Genomic DNA, 21,260 nt, shown 5'->3' on the forward strand with positions numbered 1-21,260 from the left:
CCCTAAGCATCTTCTTCGGCCATGAAGAATTTTCTCCCCCATGTCGTGCATCACAGAGCTCTGCTCTCGCTGCACAGATAAAGAGACTCCATGGCTGTGAACGCCCCTCCTGGCCTCAAGTGGCAAAGGCAGGCCCACTCCCCAGCCCTCCTGAAGCTCCATCTTCTACACCATGAAGACGGCACTTGGCCCTCCCAGAGCGGCCCGTATCGGGAGAGCAGGTCAGCACCCGAGAGCCCCCTCCGCAGCTTGATGGCTGCTGGTTCTTGTAGCTAATTATAGAAATGGAGGGCCCTGGGGTCATAGTCTGCCAGGTGTCTCAATGAATTTTCCAGCTAGAGCCGCGGAGGATGCCACACCAAGTCTTTAGGTGTCATCCGCTTGCCACCTGCCCTGGGGTAGAAGGTGAATGACAAAACAGCCTGGGCTGTGCTGAGCTGGGGCAGGCCCTGAAACAGGCCGAGTCTAAAGGGGAAGGATGTAGGTGCTGCCCTCCGGAGGCCGGCCGTGGGGGCAGTGGGGGTGGGGGGAGGGGAGGCCTCCCTTCTGCTGTTCTTTCCTCTTGAGAACCAACGCTTTCGAGGGGGGAGGGTGTGCTCCCGAGTGCAGGATCTCTGCAGCTTTGTCAGGCCATCTGGGCACTCCCCTCTTCCTGGGGACACATGCACCCCGAACACACGGGCCATGGGGGGGGGCAGGGAGCGGAGGACCAGCAGAGGCCGGTCTGAAGGGGACACACTCAGAGACACAATATCCTACCCTCTGCCCTCTCTTTCCCGGCAAACCTGGGGGCCCTGGCTTCCCTGCTGCTCCTGGGTCTCCCTTTGGGGTAAGAAGAGAAAGTCACTGATAAGAAGATTGGGGGCGGTGGTGAGGGGTAGGGTGGACAGTGATTGTAAACCAGCATTTCCAGAATGCTAGTCCCATAAGATGTTCCTCTTAAGAAAAGGATGCTCTAGTCAAAAAGTTTGAAAATGCTGCACCAGAGATTACAGTTTTAGAGCTTCCCAATATACATGTAGCATCTTAAAGGCCCTGAGAAGGCCTGCAGTTAAAAACAAAAACAAAAACAAAAACAAAAACAAAAAAAACCCTGTGAAATATTTTTAACTCTGTACTTCCCAAACATATTTGGCATGGAAACGTTTTTCATGTTACATCCCTTATAGAACGAGACGAGAGAGAGCCCTGCAGGCACAAGGGACAAGAGTTACTGCCTGCTGGAACCGGTGTGCAGGCAAACTGACTGAGCTCCAGGCCAGGATCAGGGAGGGGAAGGCATTCCTGACCAGCAGGCCCCTCCTGGGTGGGCCCTCCTCTGCTCGGTCGGGGCCCCAGCTCCAGGCCAGCCTCAGGGGGGCCGAGAGCATAGCAGTAGCTGCCCCCCCCCCAATGCTTGATGCTCCGTGTAACCCAGAACATTCCCTCTGTATCAGTACCTTGGCTCCCGGGGTCCCTGGCTCACCCTGTGTGGAAAAAAAAAAGAAGACTCCGGTAAAGAGATGAAGGAGAGAGAGTGAGAGCTAATGCACGAATAAATGAGCAAAAGTCCTCATGGGGTGCGTGAAACATCTGGCCAGCCCAGGGCTTCCCTCTGCCTAGGCTTCAGGTCCCAGGCCAAAGGAGGCCTCCTGGACTCTTCCCGATTCTTCCCCTAGGTGAGGGATGTGGCAAGTGTGAGCTCGGGGGGAGAGCAAGGAACGGGCATTTGCTTTGGACACAATGCCCCCGGTCTGTGGACCTGCCGGGAGATCCACATCTGTGCTTCTGGGTGTCCCCATGCCTGCCGACCAAATGCGGTTAGCGTGGGGTTCAGGGGAAGGACTCCTGCTCTCCTGTCGGGAGCTTTGCGAGCACGCAGCTGTTGGATTCTGAGGTATAAAGGAAAGCACCGGGTCCCCTTGGCCCCTGGCAGGATGCTGCTCTAGCTGAGGCTGGCAAACCTTAGCTACTTACTATGCAAGGCTTGGTTAAAACGTCTCTAGTTCAAGCTATGCATAATGGCATACACGTTGCCTTGAGAAATGTTTCTGAATCCTGTCTGCCTCCTCCTTGGCCGAGGGGCCACCCCACAGAGTCCCTGAAGCCCCAACTCCGTCTTCCTCTCTCCTTGCCTCCCATCCTGCCCCTCATGTGAGCAGTGCTAACGTGCCACTGACCTTCATCCCAACCACAGCAATTCCAGGAGCTCCCTGGTGGAGAGAAGAAAAAGGCATGGCGACCTGGGGCGAGCACAGAGGGAGGGGCCAGCCTCCCAGCCTCCCCTCAGCGGGGGATGCGAAGGCAGACTGCTTGCTTCAGCCTGCTGGCCGGGCCCACGGCAAGGGTGGGTGGCTGAGTCTGGCACAGGGAGTGTGGGTCCCCAGGAAGGCAGAGGCTCTGAGCAGCACAGTTGAGTCCCCCAGGCTTCCCACCCACCTGCTCGGCTCCCAGGCCCTCCTGGCAGGGAGCCCAGGAGTGTCCAGATGGGGGTGTGTCTGGGGTGCAGTGTGGGATAGGAAAGGGGGAGGAGGCTCTGGGAAGGGAAGGGGGTAGAAGGAGAGCCGCGTGGAAGGGAAGAACGGGAGATGGCTGATTTCACCCCTGAGTGGGCAGGTGGGATTCTTCTCACAGAGAACTCTCTGGATCTGTGCCTTCATGGATTGGGGGGCAGCTGGGAGTGAACCCCATTTCCACATCAGCCCCAAACCAGCCACTTTGAGGTAAATAGGCTTCCAGATGCAGCATGTAGTCAATCGTAAGTGGAGGGGATATTTAGGGAGTCCCTACTCCCCACGTGGGACGGCAGCCAGAGCTGGGCTTACCCGAGAAGCGTTTTTATGGCCCAGAGATGCCCAGGAGGAGGCCCGGCCATGTCAGGAGGGCGCTGGGGAGTGCTGGCTCGTGGGCCAAAGAGAAGCACCCTGGCCCCGGAAGAGCAGGCTGACACCGCAGGGGGAGGGGGCTGGGAGGGAAATGTGTACCCCCTCTTCAGGTCTCCACAGCGGACATGGGAAGGAGAAGGAGTTGGGCCTCCCAGGTGTCCCAGAACTTGGGAGAGAGGGCTGGAGCTCAGGCAGGGGCTGCAGGTGGCGGGGCGTGGGGTGTGGGGGGGAGGGTGCTGCCGGAGATGGGGGAGGGGCAGGTACCTTTGCTCCATGTTTGCCCGGCATCCCTGGCATTCCCCGTTCTCCCTGAAGGAAGAAATAAAAGAAACACTGAGAAGAGGCCCAGACTAGCCCGAGGCCTCGGCCCTTGGAGCACAGCCTGCAGGGATGTCCACGAGATACTCCTGCTGGCTGGTCTGGAAGCTTGGGATGCCTGTCCAGCTCACAATGAGCTCCGAGGACCTGGCAGCCACCGCAGGCCGTCGTTCCTCTTAGCTACGTGAACTCACAGAAGGCCCCCCAAGAGAGAGAGGCTCACCAGCAGAGTCCGAGTCCCGAGGGGCTGCAGGAGGGCTGTGCAGGACCTACCACCAGCCAGGGGCCCAGCTGGGTCAGAGCTCGGTGCACTTGGCCACTCACCCGCGCATTCCTCCCTCTCATCGCCACCTAGCACTTCCTGCTCCGTTCTCACCCCAGAAGCTTCGCTCTCGTGGTACCTGCTGGCTGAGCCACATGGGCTCCTGCCTCTCCTCTTCATCTGGGGCTCCCCTTCCTCCCAGCTTCCTTGGGTCTAACCCTTCCCAAGGGCCCGGGGGTCTTGGCCCTGCACAGCTGAGGGCCAGCCTGTGGTTTGGGGGTCGGTGGAGGCAGGGTGCTGCCTGGAACCCATCCGTGGGCACCAGGAGAACTGTGGCTTCGGGACACTGTAGGGTTTGCTCTACGATCTCAGCAGTGTCCCGTCTTTCTCCTCAACCTCTTTTCCCTCCCCGTGAAAATGCCAAACTTCTGGGGTGGGGCTGTGAGCTCAGGAAGGACAGGAAGGAGATGGGGTTGGAGATGACAGCCAGTGACAAATGGAGGTCAAGAGTAGATGAGTCGAGACTGACCTACTGTGTCAGAGAAGGGGGTGGTGCTCAGGAGAGGAAGGAGGGCAGCTCTGGTCTCAGCGAGTTGAGCCCAAATGAAGCCCCAGCCCGGGCTCGGAATGCCAGCAGCGACAGGGGACAGTCAGCGCTTGGCTGTGGCTCCCTGTGTCTGAAGGCAGCTGCACGCTGGGGATGGCACCATGGGGTCCGGACACACTGTGTCCTGGCCCAGCCTCCCCACTTGGGTCCCAAGAGCTGTGGCCTTCAGGCTAGGCCCCAGTTCCCATAGGCTTCCGGGCAGAGGGGGACACTGGTCCCACCTGGCCTCCATCTTTTCCGCTGCCTTCATCCCTTCTCTTCTGCCGTCTTCTGGGAAGTCCTATCCACCCTTCCGCTGGCCAAAGCTAGAACTTCTTCCACCCTCTCTGCTCCCTGACTGGGCTTCGGTGCTGGCGTCTGGGGAAGCTCCCCGGGACACAGGCTGGACAGTGACACTCCCTTACTGCAAAGTAGCCACTGCCCGGCATTGACCGCAGAAACGGGGCCAGGCATTCCGTCCTCGGCTTCCTTCCCAGCCTCATCACCTGACATCCCGATACCTACTGCCTATTTCCCTGAAAACACCACCCATTTTCAGGATTCCGTGTCTTTTTTTTGAGAGAGAGGGAGAAGGAGAGGGAGAATCTCAACCAGGCTCCACACCCAGCTCTGGACATGGAGCCTGATGTGGGACTTGATCTCATGACCCTAAGAGCTTGACCTGAGCTGAAATCAAGAGTCAGATGCTTAACCAACTGAGCCACCCAGGCGCCCCGGATTCTATGCCTCTCTGATGTTCCCTAGACACCCTGTTCATTGTTAGGGGCCTTGGTCAAATACCATCTCCTCTGTGAAGCCTTTTGCTATGCCCATACCCAATGCTGGTTCCTGGGTGCAGCGGGGACCACTCAGCATTAGTAATCGGCATGCATGAATTAATGTCTGCCTGGGATCGTTCACCTCCATCCTCCTTGGGCTAAGTCTCCGAATTCTGCAAAAGGCCCAGAATCTTTAGCTCCAAACACAGGAGCCCTTCCTCACCCTGACCCCTGACCCCTGAGCCACAGGCAAGGTTAGTGGATCCGTACTCAGGAGGTGAACACAGCAGACGAGTCATTGCCCCGGGGCCCCAAATTCTGGGAAATCCCTCTTACAGGCCATTTACTGCGTCTGCCATGCGCCTGGCACAAGGCTAAGGGCTTTCCATCTGTCCTCTATTCAATCTCCAAGACTCCTCTCCGATGTGGCAATGGATTTTATTCCCAGTTCACAGGTGAACAAACGGGCTCTGAGAGGCCAGGTATGATCACCAAGGTCATGCAGAGTAGGGATTTGAACACAGGTCTTTGTTTGCTGAAGTCCAGGTACCCATTTCTCTAAGCCAACCCCAAGCATCGATGGGCTGATTCTAAAGCCCCTCTCAGCTGGAGGGCCCTCAGGTCCCTGCCTCAGAAGGGTGCAGGGGTCAGCGCAGGAGGGCAGCTCCCGGGGCTGGGGGGCTGGGTCTTTAACCCCGTGCTGGGCAGAGGAAGGAGCTGGGCAGGGCCCTGCCCGCCAGCAGAGGTCTGCTCTGTGGCCAGCAGAGGGCGCCACAGGACCTTGTCAGAAGTCTGGTGACTGTGGCCAAGAGGGTGTCAGAGCCCCCTCCTCAGGAGTCCCAGCCGAGGGCCCCTATCACTGTCTCCTTCAGAGGACCCAGGATCTTCTGCTAACGTTCCAGCTGGTCCAACCAGGTTGACTTAGCCCCGAAGACACCCCGAAGACAGAGTCCCCAGGGGTGGGGGGTCCAGGTGGGAAATCAGCTTGGCCTTTCCTCTTCTCCTGTCTTTCCCTCCCCTTCCCTCAATGGCCCTGCCCGCCTCTTCTCGTCTCCATCTGGGGCAACTGGCTGGGAGTCAGGAAAGGCTGTGTGACCCTAGGTAAGCCTCTTTCCCTCTCTGGGTCCAGGCTCCTCCTCTGCAAAGTGAGTCAGACTGGAGTCCACTGGCCTACTACTACTCTGGCCCTTTCTCCAGCCACCGCCAGCCCTGCCTGCCTGAGGCCTTTAGCCAGGAGAGAGCTCGGAGCTGGGGAGGGGACACTGGGTCTGTCGGCAGCTGCAGAGCAAGGCTGTGGAGGTGGGAGTTTAGCTGTGGGGAAAATGCTGGTCTAGGACGGGTCTCAGGGGGTCTCTGGTTTCCCTCCCTCCTACCTGGAAGGACAGCTGCAGAAGCTTCAGCAAGGGGGGTGGGGTGGGGGTCTGCTCGAGCCCCATCTCTGGGCTTCTGTCTCCAATCTCAGCAGGAGCAGTGCAGAGCGAACCCCGGGAGTGAGGTTTTCCCGCTAATTGGGGTAGTCCTCAGCCCGTGCTGGCTTGTATGTAAAGACAAAACCACCCTCTCCAGGGAATTCCGGGCCCCTTGGAGCTTCCAAAGGAGGCAGCCCTCCTCGTTAGCGTGGCTGACCTTCGCCCCTTCCCTCCCCTCTGGGTCAAGTCTCTTAATTCTACAGATGACCCAGGCTCTCTTGATCCCATTTCAGGCCTCCCTCACCCCCACCCTTCTGTCGGGCAGGAAGCAGGGGTGCCCCCGGCTGACCCCACCCTGCAGGCTCATTCCACTCTCATCAGGCGGGGCTTACCCCAGCCTGACCTCTGCCCTGGGGACCAGCCCAGTCTGACACCAGGAAGCACTGATTCTTGGATCTGTGAGGTGAGACAGGGCTGAGTCATTGTCAAGGACTTCGGGGTGGCTGTGGACAAGGGCACCTGTCTGCAGGGAGTGAGAAGGGGGTTTCTGGTAGCTATTGCTAAAAGGGGGACCATGACTTCTGTTTACACAATTTTTCCTCTCAGTGTGTCTTTATGAGGGTCCTTTTGCCCATTTCTCTTCTTAAAAGTGTTCCTGTTTAAAAGGTTTAGGTTTGGAATTGTGCTGAATTTAGTTTCACTAACTCGAGTGTCTTCATCTTAAGTACAGAGGGAATTCTCATAGCCTGTCCAAGTCCAAGGTCCCCAATTTATCCCCTTTATCTTTGCCTTCCCTTATCCTCCCAGTAGGACACCAGGAGCTCCCCCAGTGGGCTCCTAGCGACCCCACCCGGGCCACTCTGTAGCTGGGGTGGTGGGCACTCTGTGCGTTGCCCAGGGGCACAGAGCATGGATGGCAGAAGCAGTAGGGGAACCAGGGCAGAGACCCCCAGGCCAGGACATCCCACCACCGAGGAGCCTGGCTCTTTAACCTGTTGGTTAACCCAAGAACGCCTGATTGCTGGCCAGGAAGGAGTAGATTCCAGTCACTGTGGCTAAGAAAGCTCTGGGTGAGCACAGGTGGGTAGAGAGGGGGCTGCCTCGAATGACCTTGAAGGCCGGTCCCAGCCCTGCCTTTTACGATGCCACTAACTCTCCAGCCAGGCCTGGCACAGAGCGCCTTGCAGCACCAGTAGGTTTTCTATTCTGGTCCCAGCTTCCAGGTGGAGGGACCCCTCGATTACCGAGACAGGAGGAAAGTCAGCTCCTTGGAGCACAAAATGGCCATGCTCCTGTCCTGTGCGAGTGGCCTCTTAATTGGTGATTTACTGTTTGTTGGATAAGCAGGGCAGGGATTTGGCAAGAAGACATAGTCTGGAGGGAGGTGGGGGGCTTCAAGGTCAGCTCCCCAACCCAGCAGAGGTCAGGCCAGAGGAGTGTGGGAGATGAATGGATCTCCCTGGGATGAAGCTCCCGTGCAGCCCAGCGCCATGGGGAGGGCCCCGGGTGAAGCAACTCCACACACAGACTCTTTGTTCTCTGCAGGGAGGAGGAAGGCCCGTCTGAGAGCCGCTGTGGAGGGCTGGGGCCGGGGGGGGGGGGGTGCGGGGGGTGGGGTGGGGGGGGAGCAGAGGCCAGCAGGTGGCTCAGGCCTTGAGGCTGGACCAGGTTCCTTTCCTGGGCTGGGAAAGCCGGGTGAGGCAGGCTAATGTCTCTTTCTGCCCTAAGGGCAGAGTGTTCCTCGACCTCCCTTCCAGGAAAAGGCAGCTCATTTCCTTCTTCGCTGCCCTAGCCAGCACCAGACAGGAGAGGACTGGAACCGGGGAGATGTCAGCTCCTCTGGTAATTAGGACCGGCAGGAAGTAATCTGGGGAATTACCGGGGTCAGGCGCCCCATCGAAGGCTGGGGCTTTGGAAGGGCGGCTGGCTTGTAATCTCGATTTGAGATCGGTTGATTTTGTAGTTAGCTCCAAAAAGAAAAGTCAGCTCTAATTAATCTGTGGGCTTTGGAGTGTGGGAGAAACAGGGCCCAGAGAGCACAAGCTGGGGGCTGGAGGCTGGCGGGGTGAGACTCTCAGCCCCCACTAGGCCTCAGATCTGAGGCCCTTGTCTCAGATCCCTGCTCTGCTTTATTTTAAATGGTCTGGATGTCCCCGGTAGGATTTCATGGCTTTGAATGAAAGTGCTGTCCCCACCCCAGAGCTCCTGCATTTACCATGTCCGTCCGCATGGAGCGCTCCACTGTGCATGAATGCTGTGGGAGCCTGGGGTTCCTCAGGCCCTCCGAGAGCCAGAGGGGTACAGGGGGCCTTAGGAAGAGCGGTGGTGGGGGCCTGAGACAAGTTGCCTTTTCCTGCCTTTAGTGGAAGTCTCAGGGCCATGCTAAGTCCTTGGGGGAATCATTTGGGGGGATCAGTGCCCATGGACAAACACTCCACTTCCTGGGTTCTTTGACTGAAACGCATCAAGGACCCCAAGGTCGGCTCGCAGAGAACCTAGGAAGCTCAGAGAAAGGCCCGAATCCAGCCCCAGCCTTTTCCCTCAGGAAGGAGATCAGCCCAGTTCCCACCTTCTTTCCTTCTAGGGGAGGAGGGCCTACGGGAAATGGGAAAACGTGGCGTCTGGCCCCTCTCCCGGCTCATAAGGCCCAGGTAGTACAGTCATTCAGGGCAAGGATTTGGGATAAGACAGAACTGCTTTTACTACTTCCTGGCTGTGGACTTTCCGGGACTCCCCTCTGTGGGCCTCAGTTTGCTCATCTGTAAATTAGGGCTAAGAATAAAGCCTTCCTCTGAGGGTTGTTCTAAGGCTTCAGTAATATGATGCGGGCACTGTGGCACGTCCGCAGCTGGCCCGTTGAAAAAGCCAGTGAGGCAGCCGTGATAATGTTACCTGTCATTCTGCAGACATGTGTCCACCCACGTGGCCCCCTGCTCTGACTGGCAGATCGGAATGATCGTGCCCTTTTGTAGAATTGAGGACCGCATGGCCATATGGTGGGGGGCCAACCTGGGCTGGGTGGGCGAGCTTCTGCCCCTCCCGCCCTCACCCCAGTGCCCTAGACATCTGACCTTAGGGCCCGTCTGACCTTTGCCCCTGGAGGCCCCACAGCCTCCAGGAGGAATAACCACTCTCAGAAGCTGCTCTGGCACATCCTGCCTTCTCTGGTCTGGAAACGCACAGCCCCCAGCAGGAAGGGGCTGTGCGCTTCAGTCACGGTCCTTCACGAGAACCCCAAGCCTTACCCCCAAGACTGCCCGCGCGTCAATGCGCCCCCTGCTGCTGAGTCAGCCGGACCAGCTCCGACACGCTTACAGATAAACTCTCACCAGGTTTTGTGATCCACATACAGTCTGACCATACCCATCAATCCCCTTGAAAGAGAGCCAAGGTTGTAATGTTTTAAACACACTTTGCATCTTATAACATATTTAAAGTAGATCGGTGGTCATAAATTCGGATCAAATTGGTACCACATGGGTGCGCAAACCTGCTCGCGGTGTCTAGGCGGAAGTGCTGGTCCCAAGCAGGGCTGGGGGCAGCGCAGGGCCTGCTGGCCACACTGGGCTTTGATCCGAAGGAGCTAGAGAGGAAGCCTGCCCCGCTAGCCTGGCTGGCCTTTGAGAGGATGCCAGGCTGGGTCCAGCAGGGGGGGGCGGGGGGGGAGGGCGGCGGCGGTGATGATGGACGGAACTAATCATTGGCAAACTCTGCAGGCCAAGAAACATCTTTGCTAAGAGTTAAATTCCACCCTTGCTGAAAGAAAGACCTCCCTGTATGTGTATCAAGTCTCCGGGACAGGGCAATTGAAGCAGATGAGGAGGGTCTGTCGGTTACCCCATGGGTTCCCCTTACACCCCAAACACAGGGGCAGTCCCACCGCCTCTGTCCCAGCTGGGTGTTCCCACCACCAGCACTCGCTCCTTCCTCCTTGGGTGGTGGGGTGGGGACAAAGTCCTCTTCCCAGCAGCCAGCTGTCTCCCCACCCCCCATGCCCCATTCCAAGCCGAGAGAGGAAGAGAGAGAAAAAAGAAGCTCGGGAGATAAGCCTCCACATCCCAGAGAAGGCACAGGGAGGAGGGACCGTGCACAGTTAGCTCAGCCTAGGCTGAGACCCTCTGCTGCCTGGACAAGAACACTGGCCTGGGGGCTTGGGCACGTGAGACCCGGCTTCCAGTTCCAGCATGATCCTTCACCAGCTGTACAACCTTGGGCAAAGCAGTAACTTCTCTGAACTTCTCATCTGTACCAGGGGGATAAAGAGCTCTAACGGGTCACGGTGAGGACCAGGTGGGATGGGGACCGAGTGAACTTTGGCAGAATCAGAGATGTGAAGTATTGCGGCACTTGTCCCCGGGCGTTAGCCTCTTGATCTCAGAGCTCTGATGGGAAGCAAACTTCTGTCTGGGGCTAGTGGTCACTGGCTCAAGACCCCCGCGGCCCCAGTGGGGCTGGGACCGTGGGACGGGCACCTGTAGCCTCCTGAGAGTCACCTGACACCACAGCCTTAAGCTGAGGCCTCTCCATCCTCAGGACAATAGACCCCCAACCTCCTTTCCGGATGCACCGGGTTTCCAGTTGGCCCACGAATGCAGATGCCCGCCACTGGCATTGCTGTGCCCCCGGGGGCCTGCACTGCACCAGGAGGCAGTAAGTCTTGCGAGTCTGCGTGCGTGGTTGGAAGCAACCACAGAGGCTATAATTTCCACTTCCCGACACAATACAAACTTCTCAGTTTATGCAGAACAAATTAAAGGTCTCTCAGGTCCTGCCATTTCATCCCCCTCCAAACACCCATAAAACAATGCGGTGATGGCAGCCGCCCGATTATAGAGTGTGAGGAATGTGCTTCTCTGGAGCAATCTGTCCCTTTCCCAAATCCCTCCCCCTTCTTGTCCCCCCTTTCCTTCCTGCCTCCTTTCTTCTCCTGCAGCCCGGGTCCAGGTCTGGAGCGCTGCACGGGGCTCCCCGCAGCGGGTGGTGCCACCGGAAGGACCCAGGCCAGACTGAGTTCCTACTCTGCCACTCGCAAGCCATGAAACTCTGGGCAAGCCTCAGGTTCCTCATTTGTTAGATGGGAGAACAGTACCAGCCTTGCAGGGCAGTCACATGGAAGGACAGCCTGGGCACATGGTGGGCATTCAGTAAGTAGTGACTATGGCTAAGATTATTTTTATGTTTTATCGTTGTTGTAATGACCACCCCTGGGCCTTTGCTCAAATTGTTTCCCTGTCTAAAATGCCATGTCCCTGGGGCGCCTGGGTGGCTCAGTTGGTTAAGCGACTGCCTTCGGCTCAGGTCATGATCCTGGAGTCCCGGGATCGAGTCCCGCATCGGGCTCCCTGCTCTGCGGGGAGTCTGCTTCTCCCTCTGACCCTCCTCCCTCTCATGCTCTCTGTTTCTCATTCTCTCTGTCTCAAATAAATAAATAAAATCTTTACAAATAAAATAAAATGCCATGTCCCTTCAGGTTTGCTGGTTGAGGGACAACAGTGGTGGGTAAAAATGGCCATGAATGCTTTGCTATTCCTCCCACGAGAAGCAGAGGCAGAGTCCCTTCCCCGCTCCCCACGGATGCCACATGACTTGGCCATGTGACTTGCTTTGACCAATAGGACGTCAGAAAGTGTGATGGCCTTGGATGCTTTGGAAAAGCTCTCACGCACTCAGACTTGGCGGGTTTGAACACTGCCCTGGGCCTACCGTGCTGTAAGAACAGCTGTGTAGCCTACCGGGGGCTGAGAGGCCATGGCAGGGAAAAGAGAGGCTCCCCCCTGCACTCGTGGCGTGCACCAGCCACCCAACACGTGGATGAGACGGCTTGGCCTCTCTATCCATCATCTGACACAACTGCATGAGTGAGCCCAGAGGAGCAGAACTCCCAGATGGCCCATCCACAGCACCAGAATGAGAGAGAAATCATCCTTTTAAGCCAGGAAGTTTGGGATGGTTTGTTACACAGCTATACACACCCAGATACACCCACCCAGTCACCAGGATGGAGCTCCCAGGCTGTCTTCTCCCAGAAGACTTCACAGACTCCTCCCAATCGGAATTAATCTCTCTAACCCGCACCATCCATATTCACACAATGCTTTGTGATGATTGCTTAGCACAATCTGCCTTCACCAGGGTTATCTGTACAGGAATCCTTCTGTCTCTCCAGACTGCAGGTTGTCAGAAAGAAGGTCTGGGACCCCCACCCCTGTAGCCCCCACCGTGCTCAGCATGGAGCTCTGCCCAGGGCGGACCCTGGTAATCTGCTCCCATTTACCAGGCCCTCGGGGGCCAGTGAGAACCTGGCCTGCCTAGGTAGAGACACAGGGATGCAGGTTGTTGGTGGGAGACCCACCTGGGTCTGGGGTCGGGCTGGGCCACTGATAGCCTGAGGCCCTGCCCCTCTGAGCCTCCTCCTCCCCAGATGGAGACACAAACTCCTGTGCAGCCCACCTCACAGATGTGAGGCTCACGCTGGGCAAGCGTGTGTGCAGACATGCGTGTGCGTGACCAAGTCCTGCCCCTGCTGGCGCTGTGGTGGGGCCCTACTTGGTTACCACCGGGGACGTAGGGTCCTTCCCTTCCCCTCCTCCCTACCTTCCGGCCGTGGTAGCCCTGGATTCCTGGGTCTCCCTGGGGGAACAAAGAGAAGAAAATTAGTGAGATTTTCCCAAATGCCCCATTTTGGCTTGCTCTCTTGCCCTCACATTGCCATTCCTCTTCTCGATGACTGTAAATCCTCCAGCCCTCCCTGGAACAATAGCTTGCTTCCCCTGAAGCCAACAGAGACTCTTCTTTTCACAAGTCCCCATCCTGCAGAGGCGGAGGCGTGGTGGAAAGGGTCCACCTGGCAGGGGCCCAGGAGACCTGAATTTTGCTTTTGATTCTGAATTTTGCTGCTGACTCTCTGCCGAACCGGGACGAGTCACTTGCCCCCAGGGCTCTCAGCCTCCACACGTGCAAAATGCTTGGGCAGGGTCAGTGCTTTGCAGCTCCTGGTCCCCCGAGCCCCAGGGCCCCCCGCTTCAGAGGGAGAGTCGGTTTGACACGTGGGCTTCCAGACAAGGTCTCCCAAGAGACCAGATGATCCCGAAGGTCCCTTCCAGTTCTGACTCTGTAGGAAACCCTCTTTTATTGGGATGCTGTGACAGTGCCCCGGGCATCAACCTGGAGTCTCCCACCAGACTCTAAGCTCCTCAGAAGGGGGTACCACAGCCTCCATACTGGTCAGAGTACTGGCTGGGCCTGGGCACACAAGTGTAATCTCTGTGGGACCCAAGCTGTTACCAGGAGGAGGGTGACACTTTGATGTGAGCAAAGCGTGACCCATCTCTCACGGAGGTCACTCTCAGCTGCTCACTCAGGAGCCCGCAGAGAGCTCTCCCACCCATTCAGTGCACCGCCCGGGAGGGCCCTCACCTTCGGTCCAGGAGGCCCGGGTAAGCCCTGTGGAAGCGAGAGCAAGGTGAGTGGAGATGGAATCTGCTGGCAAACAGCACAGGTCGGCGTGTTTGCTGCGAAGGCTTGCGGCAGAGGAGTGCTCATGAGCTGTGGGTGTGCTAGAGAACAGAGCTAGAGGATCCTGGAACGGTATCTGAAACCTGTGGAATGTGTGTGGGGACAACAGGCGCACAGCTCCCTTTGGAGCCAGTGTGGGCGCTGTGGGCATCTCTGCTGTGCTCACCCACTGGAAAATAGGTCAGCGGCAGCCTGTTAAAATGACAAGTGTGGTTTGGTCCGCGTCCCTGCCCACCCACCCACCTCCTAATTGGGACCCCTCCCTGGGACGCCGACCCTGCCCAGCAGAGCCTTGGTTTTGCCTTTGGCCCTGCCAGCCTTCAGGGGAGTCTTCTGTCTCCTTCGGCCCAGGATGCTGTGACCGCAGCCCTCGGCCGTGGGGAGGTGGTGTGGGCCCCGGGCCTACGGGAGCCCGAGGGGAGAGGCGAGGGCAGGCTGGCTCCACCGCGGTCTGGGGCGGAGGTTTGGGCAGCACACACAGGCTGGAGAAAAGCAAGATGCCCAAGTCTGGTCTGTTTCCATGGATTTCAAAACATGCTTCCTGGTTTTTTTCTTTATAAACACCCTAACAAAGAAAGCCACCTGGCTTGGGTTCAGTGAGTGGGAACCCGACGTGTTTGGGGGGCCGGGGTCAGCGAAAAAGTGGATTTTGGGTATTTTGGGGGGATTCTCTCAGCTTGGTTTGGTTTAGTTTCCTAAATTTCACTTCCTTTCGGGTTTTCCGTTTTCCCATCTACAAACCCATGGCAGTGAGACTAGTCTTTCTCCCCAGGGTCCCAAAACATAGAAATATTTAAAATTCATTGTGGAGGTTGAGCTGGGCAGGAGGGCAGGCAAGTGAGGTTTTCACACCGAGCTGAGCTGCCACGCTGGGTGCCCTGGGTGGCCAGAGCTGCCGCTGGCCTAGAGGGGCCCTACACCGAGCCTCAGCATTGGCAGCTAGAGCAGCTGCGAGGCCCAGATGTGAGGCCGAGCGACACAGAAGGGCGGCCGTACTTGATGAGTGGCAGGGACACCGCCAACCCAGCCATTCTATCGCTGGGAATCGATTGCAGCGAAAGCATCAGAAATGCACACACGCATTTATGTTCAGGGATCTCTATCACAGGAGGGAACTCTTTAACTACTCGTAAATAGGCCCAACAGCCCTAAAATTCATTTCACGGGAGACTCCGGCCCAAAGCAAGGGTGTGCTTTACGGTGTTAAGTGAAAAACATAATGGGACACAAACTGTGACGTTACTCAGAACGTGACCAACCTGGAAAATGTTTACGAGCAGACAAGTCTAAGGAGAAAAATAGCAGGACCCTCCAAAATGTTAATGATGGTGAACTCTGGATATGGCAAAATAGATAATTTAAAATGTTTTCTTTGTCCGTGTTCCCAATTTTTCACAATGCATGCATGATGCTTTTGTCATAAGAAACAAAAACAGTTCTTTTTCAATCATGTGAAAGGAACATTATTAGACAGACTTTGTCCTTCACCCTGTCCCTTCAGTAACATAGGACATTCGTCTTGGCTCTCAGATTGAAAGAACCCATTTCAGATGCCTGCCTGGCTGCTCAGTTGCACTAAATATGTCGAGAGAGCGGGGTCTTGGCCAGGGCTTGGAGAGGTGGGGCTTGGTGGACCCTGGGCTTGACCTACTCCTGCCTGAGCGTTGTCTTGCCTGGAGGGGGCACCTGTTGGCTCCTGGGCCCACAGCACGACCCAGCAATTCCACCCCTGGGAATCTAAAGCCACAAAAGGGGCAGCCTCTTAGCGATTTCCTCCCTGGAAGTCGATGGCTGCCGTTGAGGCCTGGCCCCAGAGCTGGGTTTTCAGAACCAGAGTACAACAGGTGAGTGTGGCAGGGATGGGCAGCTTCTTGCAAGAGCCACCCATGTCCAGTGGCCTTGCTAAGGTGTTTCCACCGTTGGGTGGGGACCCAGGTTCTCATCAGTGATGTAAGGTTTGGATGCTTCCAGAGAATTCTTGGGACAGATCTTGGAAGAGGAGGTGGTAGAGAGAGAAAGAAGATACGTACAGGTGGCCCCATGGGCCCTGGCAGTCCTGGGGGCCCCAGAGGTCCGCTCGGTCCAGGGGGGCCTGGTGGCCCCGGCGGGCCTTGCATGCCGGCCTGGCCCTGTTCACCCTGATGTTGGTGGAAACAAGAGTTAGAGGAGAGCCCTGGGGCTGGGCAGCAGCTCCCGCCCCAGTACCATGCACCCGGTGAAGGCCCCGTGGTGGGCTCTGGTGGGCAGGCGGTGTGGCGTGGTGGTGATGACCGCATGCAGGGACCAGTGGCAGCAAGGAGATGGCCAAGACACTAGGCCCCCAAGAGTTGGGGGTTTGTCCAGAGAGGACCTGCTGCACAAGCAGCTGGTCCCAGAGCAAGAGCCCTGCTGGGGCAGAGGCAGAGGAGTGAGCGAGATGACCCTGCCCGACCGTCAGCACGCTCCCGGCCCACTCAGATGCTGGGGGTCTGGCCCAGGGGGTCCTCAGCCCAGCCTGCCTCGGCCCCTCCCTCCGTGTGGCGGTCACATCCTCTGTCTACTCTGGGCCTCCCAGGCATTCAACGACAGCAGCAGTCCCTTGTTTCTGCTGTCTGATTCTCTGGCCCTGAGTGTCATAGGGGGTCCTTAGGTCAGAGGCCACAGAAGTTGGTGTGGGTCACTAAACCACTGGGCACGAGATCTTGTGTAAAACATTTGGACTGGGGGCTTCTGATGTCACACTGGGAGCCCTGGCGCTCGGGGCCCACGTTCCCGCGGGCAGTCACACCCTTCGGGCTTGGCCTGGGTTCCCCAGGTGCCTCAGCCCGCGCTCCCCCATCCTTTCTGCGTGCGGCCTGCTTCTGTCACTTCCGTCATCTGTGCCTGGCCTCAGAGCACAGTTGAGTCTGCAACCCTGAGCTTGGCTGATTTTGACACTGTCAAGTGCCATATGCCTACATGGGTCTCGATTAGTATTCTTCTGCCCTGCCCCCACTCCTCAGTCAGCTGCTCTGAGCCCAGCCCTCGTCACCCACTGTGCCTGTGTCCAGGATGGGCCAAGGGCCCAGGGAGCTAGGAGTGGCATTGTGTTTCCTCAGGAGGAGGAGAGAGCCTGGTCCATGTGACCCACATCATGGGGCCGGGGGCCAACCAGAGTCCTCCTAGATCTAGACCGAAGCAGTCATGTTATTTTCTAAGTGAGCTCTCCAGGGACCATCTGGGCTCAGCTCCTGTGAGAAGGGGCCGATCCCTGCAGACTGACTAAAGCAGAACAGCCTGGCAGGCGTGCGAGCTCCAGGCTGGGATGCAGGGGGACACGGCCGGCTGGAGCTTTAGGCCGGCTAGCCTTCTCGGGGCGCTCTCAGCAGCCCTCTGTGACAGGAACAGGGGGCTGAGGATTCCTGCTGCAACCCCACGGGAGGAAAAGATGAGTAGAAACAAGGGGTGAGCAATCTCAGAGTGGGAACTGTGGGATTCCAGCAGCACCTGCCAGAACCTCGCTGGGCTGGGACATCCTAGCGCAGATGGCACCCAGCATGGTCATGCTGGGGCCCGGGCTTCATCCTGCTGCACCCTCTGAGAAGCCACTCAAGGGCACAGAGGAAGAGGCGGGGGCAGAAATGGGTCACGAGTCCCATTCCAAAGAAGAGAAAACAGGCTCAGAGAAGTTGAGCTCCCTGACCGAGGTCACGTGGAGAATTCCGTGGGGAGCCAGGACCCAAACCTGGAACTCCAGACTGTTATTCATTCCAAATAAGCCCCCAGAAAAAAAAAAAAAAAAAACTGCTCACTGTCCAACTTTCTGCACTTTGGAAATGACCTCCAACACCATCTGCTAAGAACATCATATTTCATAAAGCTTCCTCTTTCAGCAAATGTCAGACTCAATGTTTAAGCATCTTACAGAGCCTGTAAAACAATATTGGTTTATTGATAGGAAATGGGCAAGCCTTTTTATGTCCCATGATGGCCAGCAGCAGAAAAACCCTAATCTCCAGGCAGACTCTGCAGTAGGCAGAGTAGGGGCCCCTATGCTTCCCTCTCTGCTTTGGAAACCAGGTCAGGGCAGCACAGAAAGTTCTGGCTCGCCCACGCCTTGCTCTTGAAAAGGGAGGGAGTAACGTGCAGGGGCCTGGATGCAATCCTGGGCACCCTCTCAATTTCTTCATCCGTAGGGTGGGCATGACGATGACGGCCCCTGCACCCCCGGGTGGCCAGTGTGACATTACACCAGATAATCCATGTGGCATTCTTACCGCAGCGCCTGGAGCCCAGGAGGTGGCTAATGCAACTAAGGCCAGGAGGCGGCTCCTGGGGGCTGAGGCGAACGGCCAGCCTGAGAAGCAAGGACAGCTCTTCTGGAATGGGGTCTGACACAGGTAGGGGCAGGTGACGGGGGCAGGGGCTGGTGCTTCTCTGAGCTGCCAGGGGGTCTCCTGAAGAGCCATGCTTGGAGTCAGCGTTGGGAGCACATGGAGGCTCTCGAGGATCTGGCTGCTGTAATGGGATACGCAGGCTCGGGTAGTGCATGCATCATGTGTCCTGCTGTATTTTTAGCTGTTAATTGGAGGGATTTTTCAGCCTCATTCAATCAGGAGCCTGAACTGCTGGCCTCTGGGCTCCTGAGTATGGCCAGATGGTGGCTCTGGACCCTGCTGTCCGGCTTTCAGAGAACATCTCAGAGCCCCGCCCTTTCCAGCATCCCCGCGACCGTGGGGGTAACCCCTGCACAGCGTAAGGAGGGCTGGGGGTGTAAGTGGCAGCCGTGGGCCGCCTGGCCTAGAATCCAGCTGCAATGCCTATGCCTGGATCCCTGGCTCTGCAGTCTCTTGTTTTCTGTTATTTGTAACCTGGTTCTATCCCAGCCTCCTTGGGTGCGTAAGGCAGGAAGAAGGAAGCAGTTGCTCACGATGATTACACTTGTTGGGTGTGGGCTACATTCCCTCTGCAAATTCCCTCACTCCTCAAACTCAGGCGACAAGTGATCAGGTGCTAAGCAATCCTTTTCTAAATATAAAGGGTGTAGGTCCAACCGAGGGAGCCACGAATGTGGGGTCTGAAGACCTGGTTGCCGGCTTCCCATTCTGCCTCTCGCTGTTTGTGGGATCTTGGGCACAAATTCACTCCTCTGGGCCTCAATTTACGAATAGCACTGGAACCACGCCAGGAGCTATCCGAAGCGCTCTGCACACACAATAACCCTCTGCAGTAGGAATGGTTAATTCCTCATTTTACAAATGGAAAAGCGGAGGCACAGAGAGGTTAAGCAATTTGCCTCCAACCCCACAGCTCATAAGCGTCCGAGAAGCTGGGTGCCCTGCAATCTACTGGGTGTGTGACCTCAGGCAACCGCCTTCATGTCTCTGAACCTTGACTCCTCATCTGTGAAATAAGCATGATCGTGCCTGAGTTGAGAGAATGAAATGAAATCAGACCTGTCAAAGGCGCAGCCCAGTGGCTGGCACCCACCACTCAGTGGTGGCTGTCGCTGTTTTGAGGAGCAAGGGTGTGTGGTGTTGGTGGATCTCCTGGGCTCGGGGGTTGTGTATGTCCACATCTGTGACATTCACGGGTCCCGTTCTGTCTAATTGACTTGAACTGAAGTAGAGTGGGGTTCTGCTTTTGTCTACCGTCCCAGCTGGCCCGTCGGGGCCCGGAGACCTGCCAAGCCCCTGGGGACGCCACACGTGGTCTGGACAAAGGGGTGGTGTCTACCTGGAAGGTCCGTCTTTTTATGACTGGGGGCGGAGCCAGTCGCACTGAATTGAGGAGAGGCAGCAGCTGAGGAGAGAGATGAGTTGGAAGGCCAGAGGGCAAAGGCCAAAGATCGCAGATGTTCAGAAGGATGCCGAATGTCGCCAGGAAGGCAGGGTGGCCAAGTGGGAGGGGAGGAGAGGAAGAGAGAAGAGTGATTAGCAGGCATGAGGCACAGGGAGGGAAGGTGTGGATGGCGCCCTCTCGCGGCTTGAGGGGGCGCAGCGCCGAGCTTGCCCTTGGATGGCACACCATCCCGGAAGGTGGAGTGTGGCCCTGAGGGTGTCGGCCAGCAGCACCCCCTGACTGGCAGAGAGTGGCCTCCTGACGCGCAGCCCACCATTGCACTGCTGGCCCTGCTTGTCCCTGGCTGAGGACGGGGGCTGCCGGGCTGAGGGCAGCAGATGCAGAGGCTCTGGTCGGGAGCCACAGGACCAGCTAAATTGGTACTCAAAGCCAGGCTGGTGTGTGGCAACCACTGGGTTCTTTTTTTGGTTGAACGAGAAAGGCTAGCGTCAGCGAATCTGAGGAGGATGGTCAAGGACAGTGCCAAGTCGGGCTCCCGGGGGCTGAGCCGGCCGAGGGTGTGGCCAGTGTGAGCACAAGCTAAGTGCTGCTGAGGTCTCCCACTGGGGCTGGTGGGTTTGGAAAATAAAGGCTGGGCCAGGATGTCTCCAGCATGTTCAACCACTTTTGGGGGGGAGGCAACGTTCAATCACATTATCTAATGTGATTTTCATTTTTGGAAATTCTCCTTGCTTCCAGTCTCTCTACCAATGGAAGCTGAGTGCCCTGCGGCTTTAGGAAGTGGTTAGAGCCCATGTGACAACAAAGATGGTGTATAATTGACCTCTTGCTTTTGAAAGCATTTTAACTCACACGTGGCCCCTGGGATGAGTGTTAAGAACCGGGGGCCACCTGGGCTGAGAACTGGGAGCCCAACTGTGGCCTTTCCAGGTCCCTGCTGTCTTTAGGGGCCTTGGCTGCCCTGAGAGCCCTGCCACCTCCCACCGTGGGGCCCGGGGACGTGCAATGTTGGGCTCTGCGTTCAGGGAGTCTCTTAGCAGAGAGGGGCCCGGAGACCTTCCGGAATCCACAAACCTTGAGGGTAATGATCTGGTTGGAGCGCAGAGCCGAAAGAGTGCTGCTTAGATGCTCCTGGCGTGGGAGGGGACCGAGGTGGCAGAGACAGGGTGACCGGGGCATGAGTGCTGGAGCCCACAGATACCAGGTGCCTTGCTCTCTGTCCCAGGGTACTCCGTCCCTCCACTCCCCACCCCTCCTCTCCCTCCCTCCCTGGGATGCTGCAGGCTGGAGCAGAAGCAAGGACCAGCCTGGATCTCCTGTTATCCTGTGAGCCTGGAGGCCTGCCACCCACACCGTTCCCACAGAGCCCTGGGAAAACCAACAGGCCCCTCTCCCTAGATGCGCCCTTGCTTTCCTACCCACTTCCAGATCAACAGGGGGGTGCCCGCTGCCTTGCTCTGTCCAACAGCTGAGCACCCAAACCTGTTCTCACCCCTGCCTGACTTGTTCCCTACCCTGCCATGGCCGGCCATAGCTTTGCTGCACTCCGTGGCCAAGGTGCTTCTGGAGCCTTCTATCCCTGCTCTCTCGCTCTCTTCCTCCCCGCTCCCCCCCCCCACACACACATTCACTAAGGATGGACAATGACACACTGCCAATTACGTGTCTGCTGTTGTGTTGTCTTTTGTGCCGGGGGATGCTGTCTTTCTTTCGGGTAACATAACAATCCTGTGAGTCCATCATTTCAAATCAACACAGCTGACCTTC

The 21,260-nt window shown here is 57.3% G+C and overlaps 1 protein-coding gene across 1 annotated transcript in view; it reads right to left on the minus strand.

Annotated features, from left to right (window-relative positions):
• Positions 1 to 21,260, minus strand: part of COL13A1 (collagen type XIII alpha 1 chain) — a 76,016-nt gene that overhangs the window by 31,849 nt on the left and 22,907 nt on the right. The window contains exons 12-18 of the mRNA XM_081823097.1: positions 20,568 to 20,624; positions 15,764 to 15,871; positions 13,635 to 13,661; positions 12,813 to 12,848; positions 3,129 to 3,173; positions 2,160 to 2,192; positions 1,440 to 1,466 (exon numbers count right to left, since the gene is read on the minus strand). Of these exons, the coding sequence (XP_081679223.1) occupies positions 1,440 to 1,466; positions 2,160 to 2,192; positions 3,129 to 3,173; positions 12,813 to 12,848; positions 13,635 to 13,661; positions 15,764 to 15,871; positions 20,568 to 20,624 (333 nt within the window). The remainder of the gene's footprint in view (positions 1 to 1,439; positions 1,467 to 2,159; positions 2,193 to 3,128; positions 3,174 to 12,812; positions 12,849 to 13,634; positions 13,662 to 15,763; positions 15,872 to 20,567; positions 20,625 to 21,260) is intronic.

Source organism: Leptonychotes weddellii, chromosome 6 (genome assembly GCF_054177405.1).
Source record: "Leptonychotes weddellii isolate Sample4059 chromosome 6, ASM5417740v2, whole genome shotgun sequence".
Taxonomy (NCBI): domain Eukaryota; kingdom Metazoa; phylum Chordata; class Mammalia; order Carnivora; family Phocidae; genus Leptonychotes; species Leptonychotes weddellii.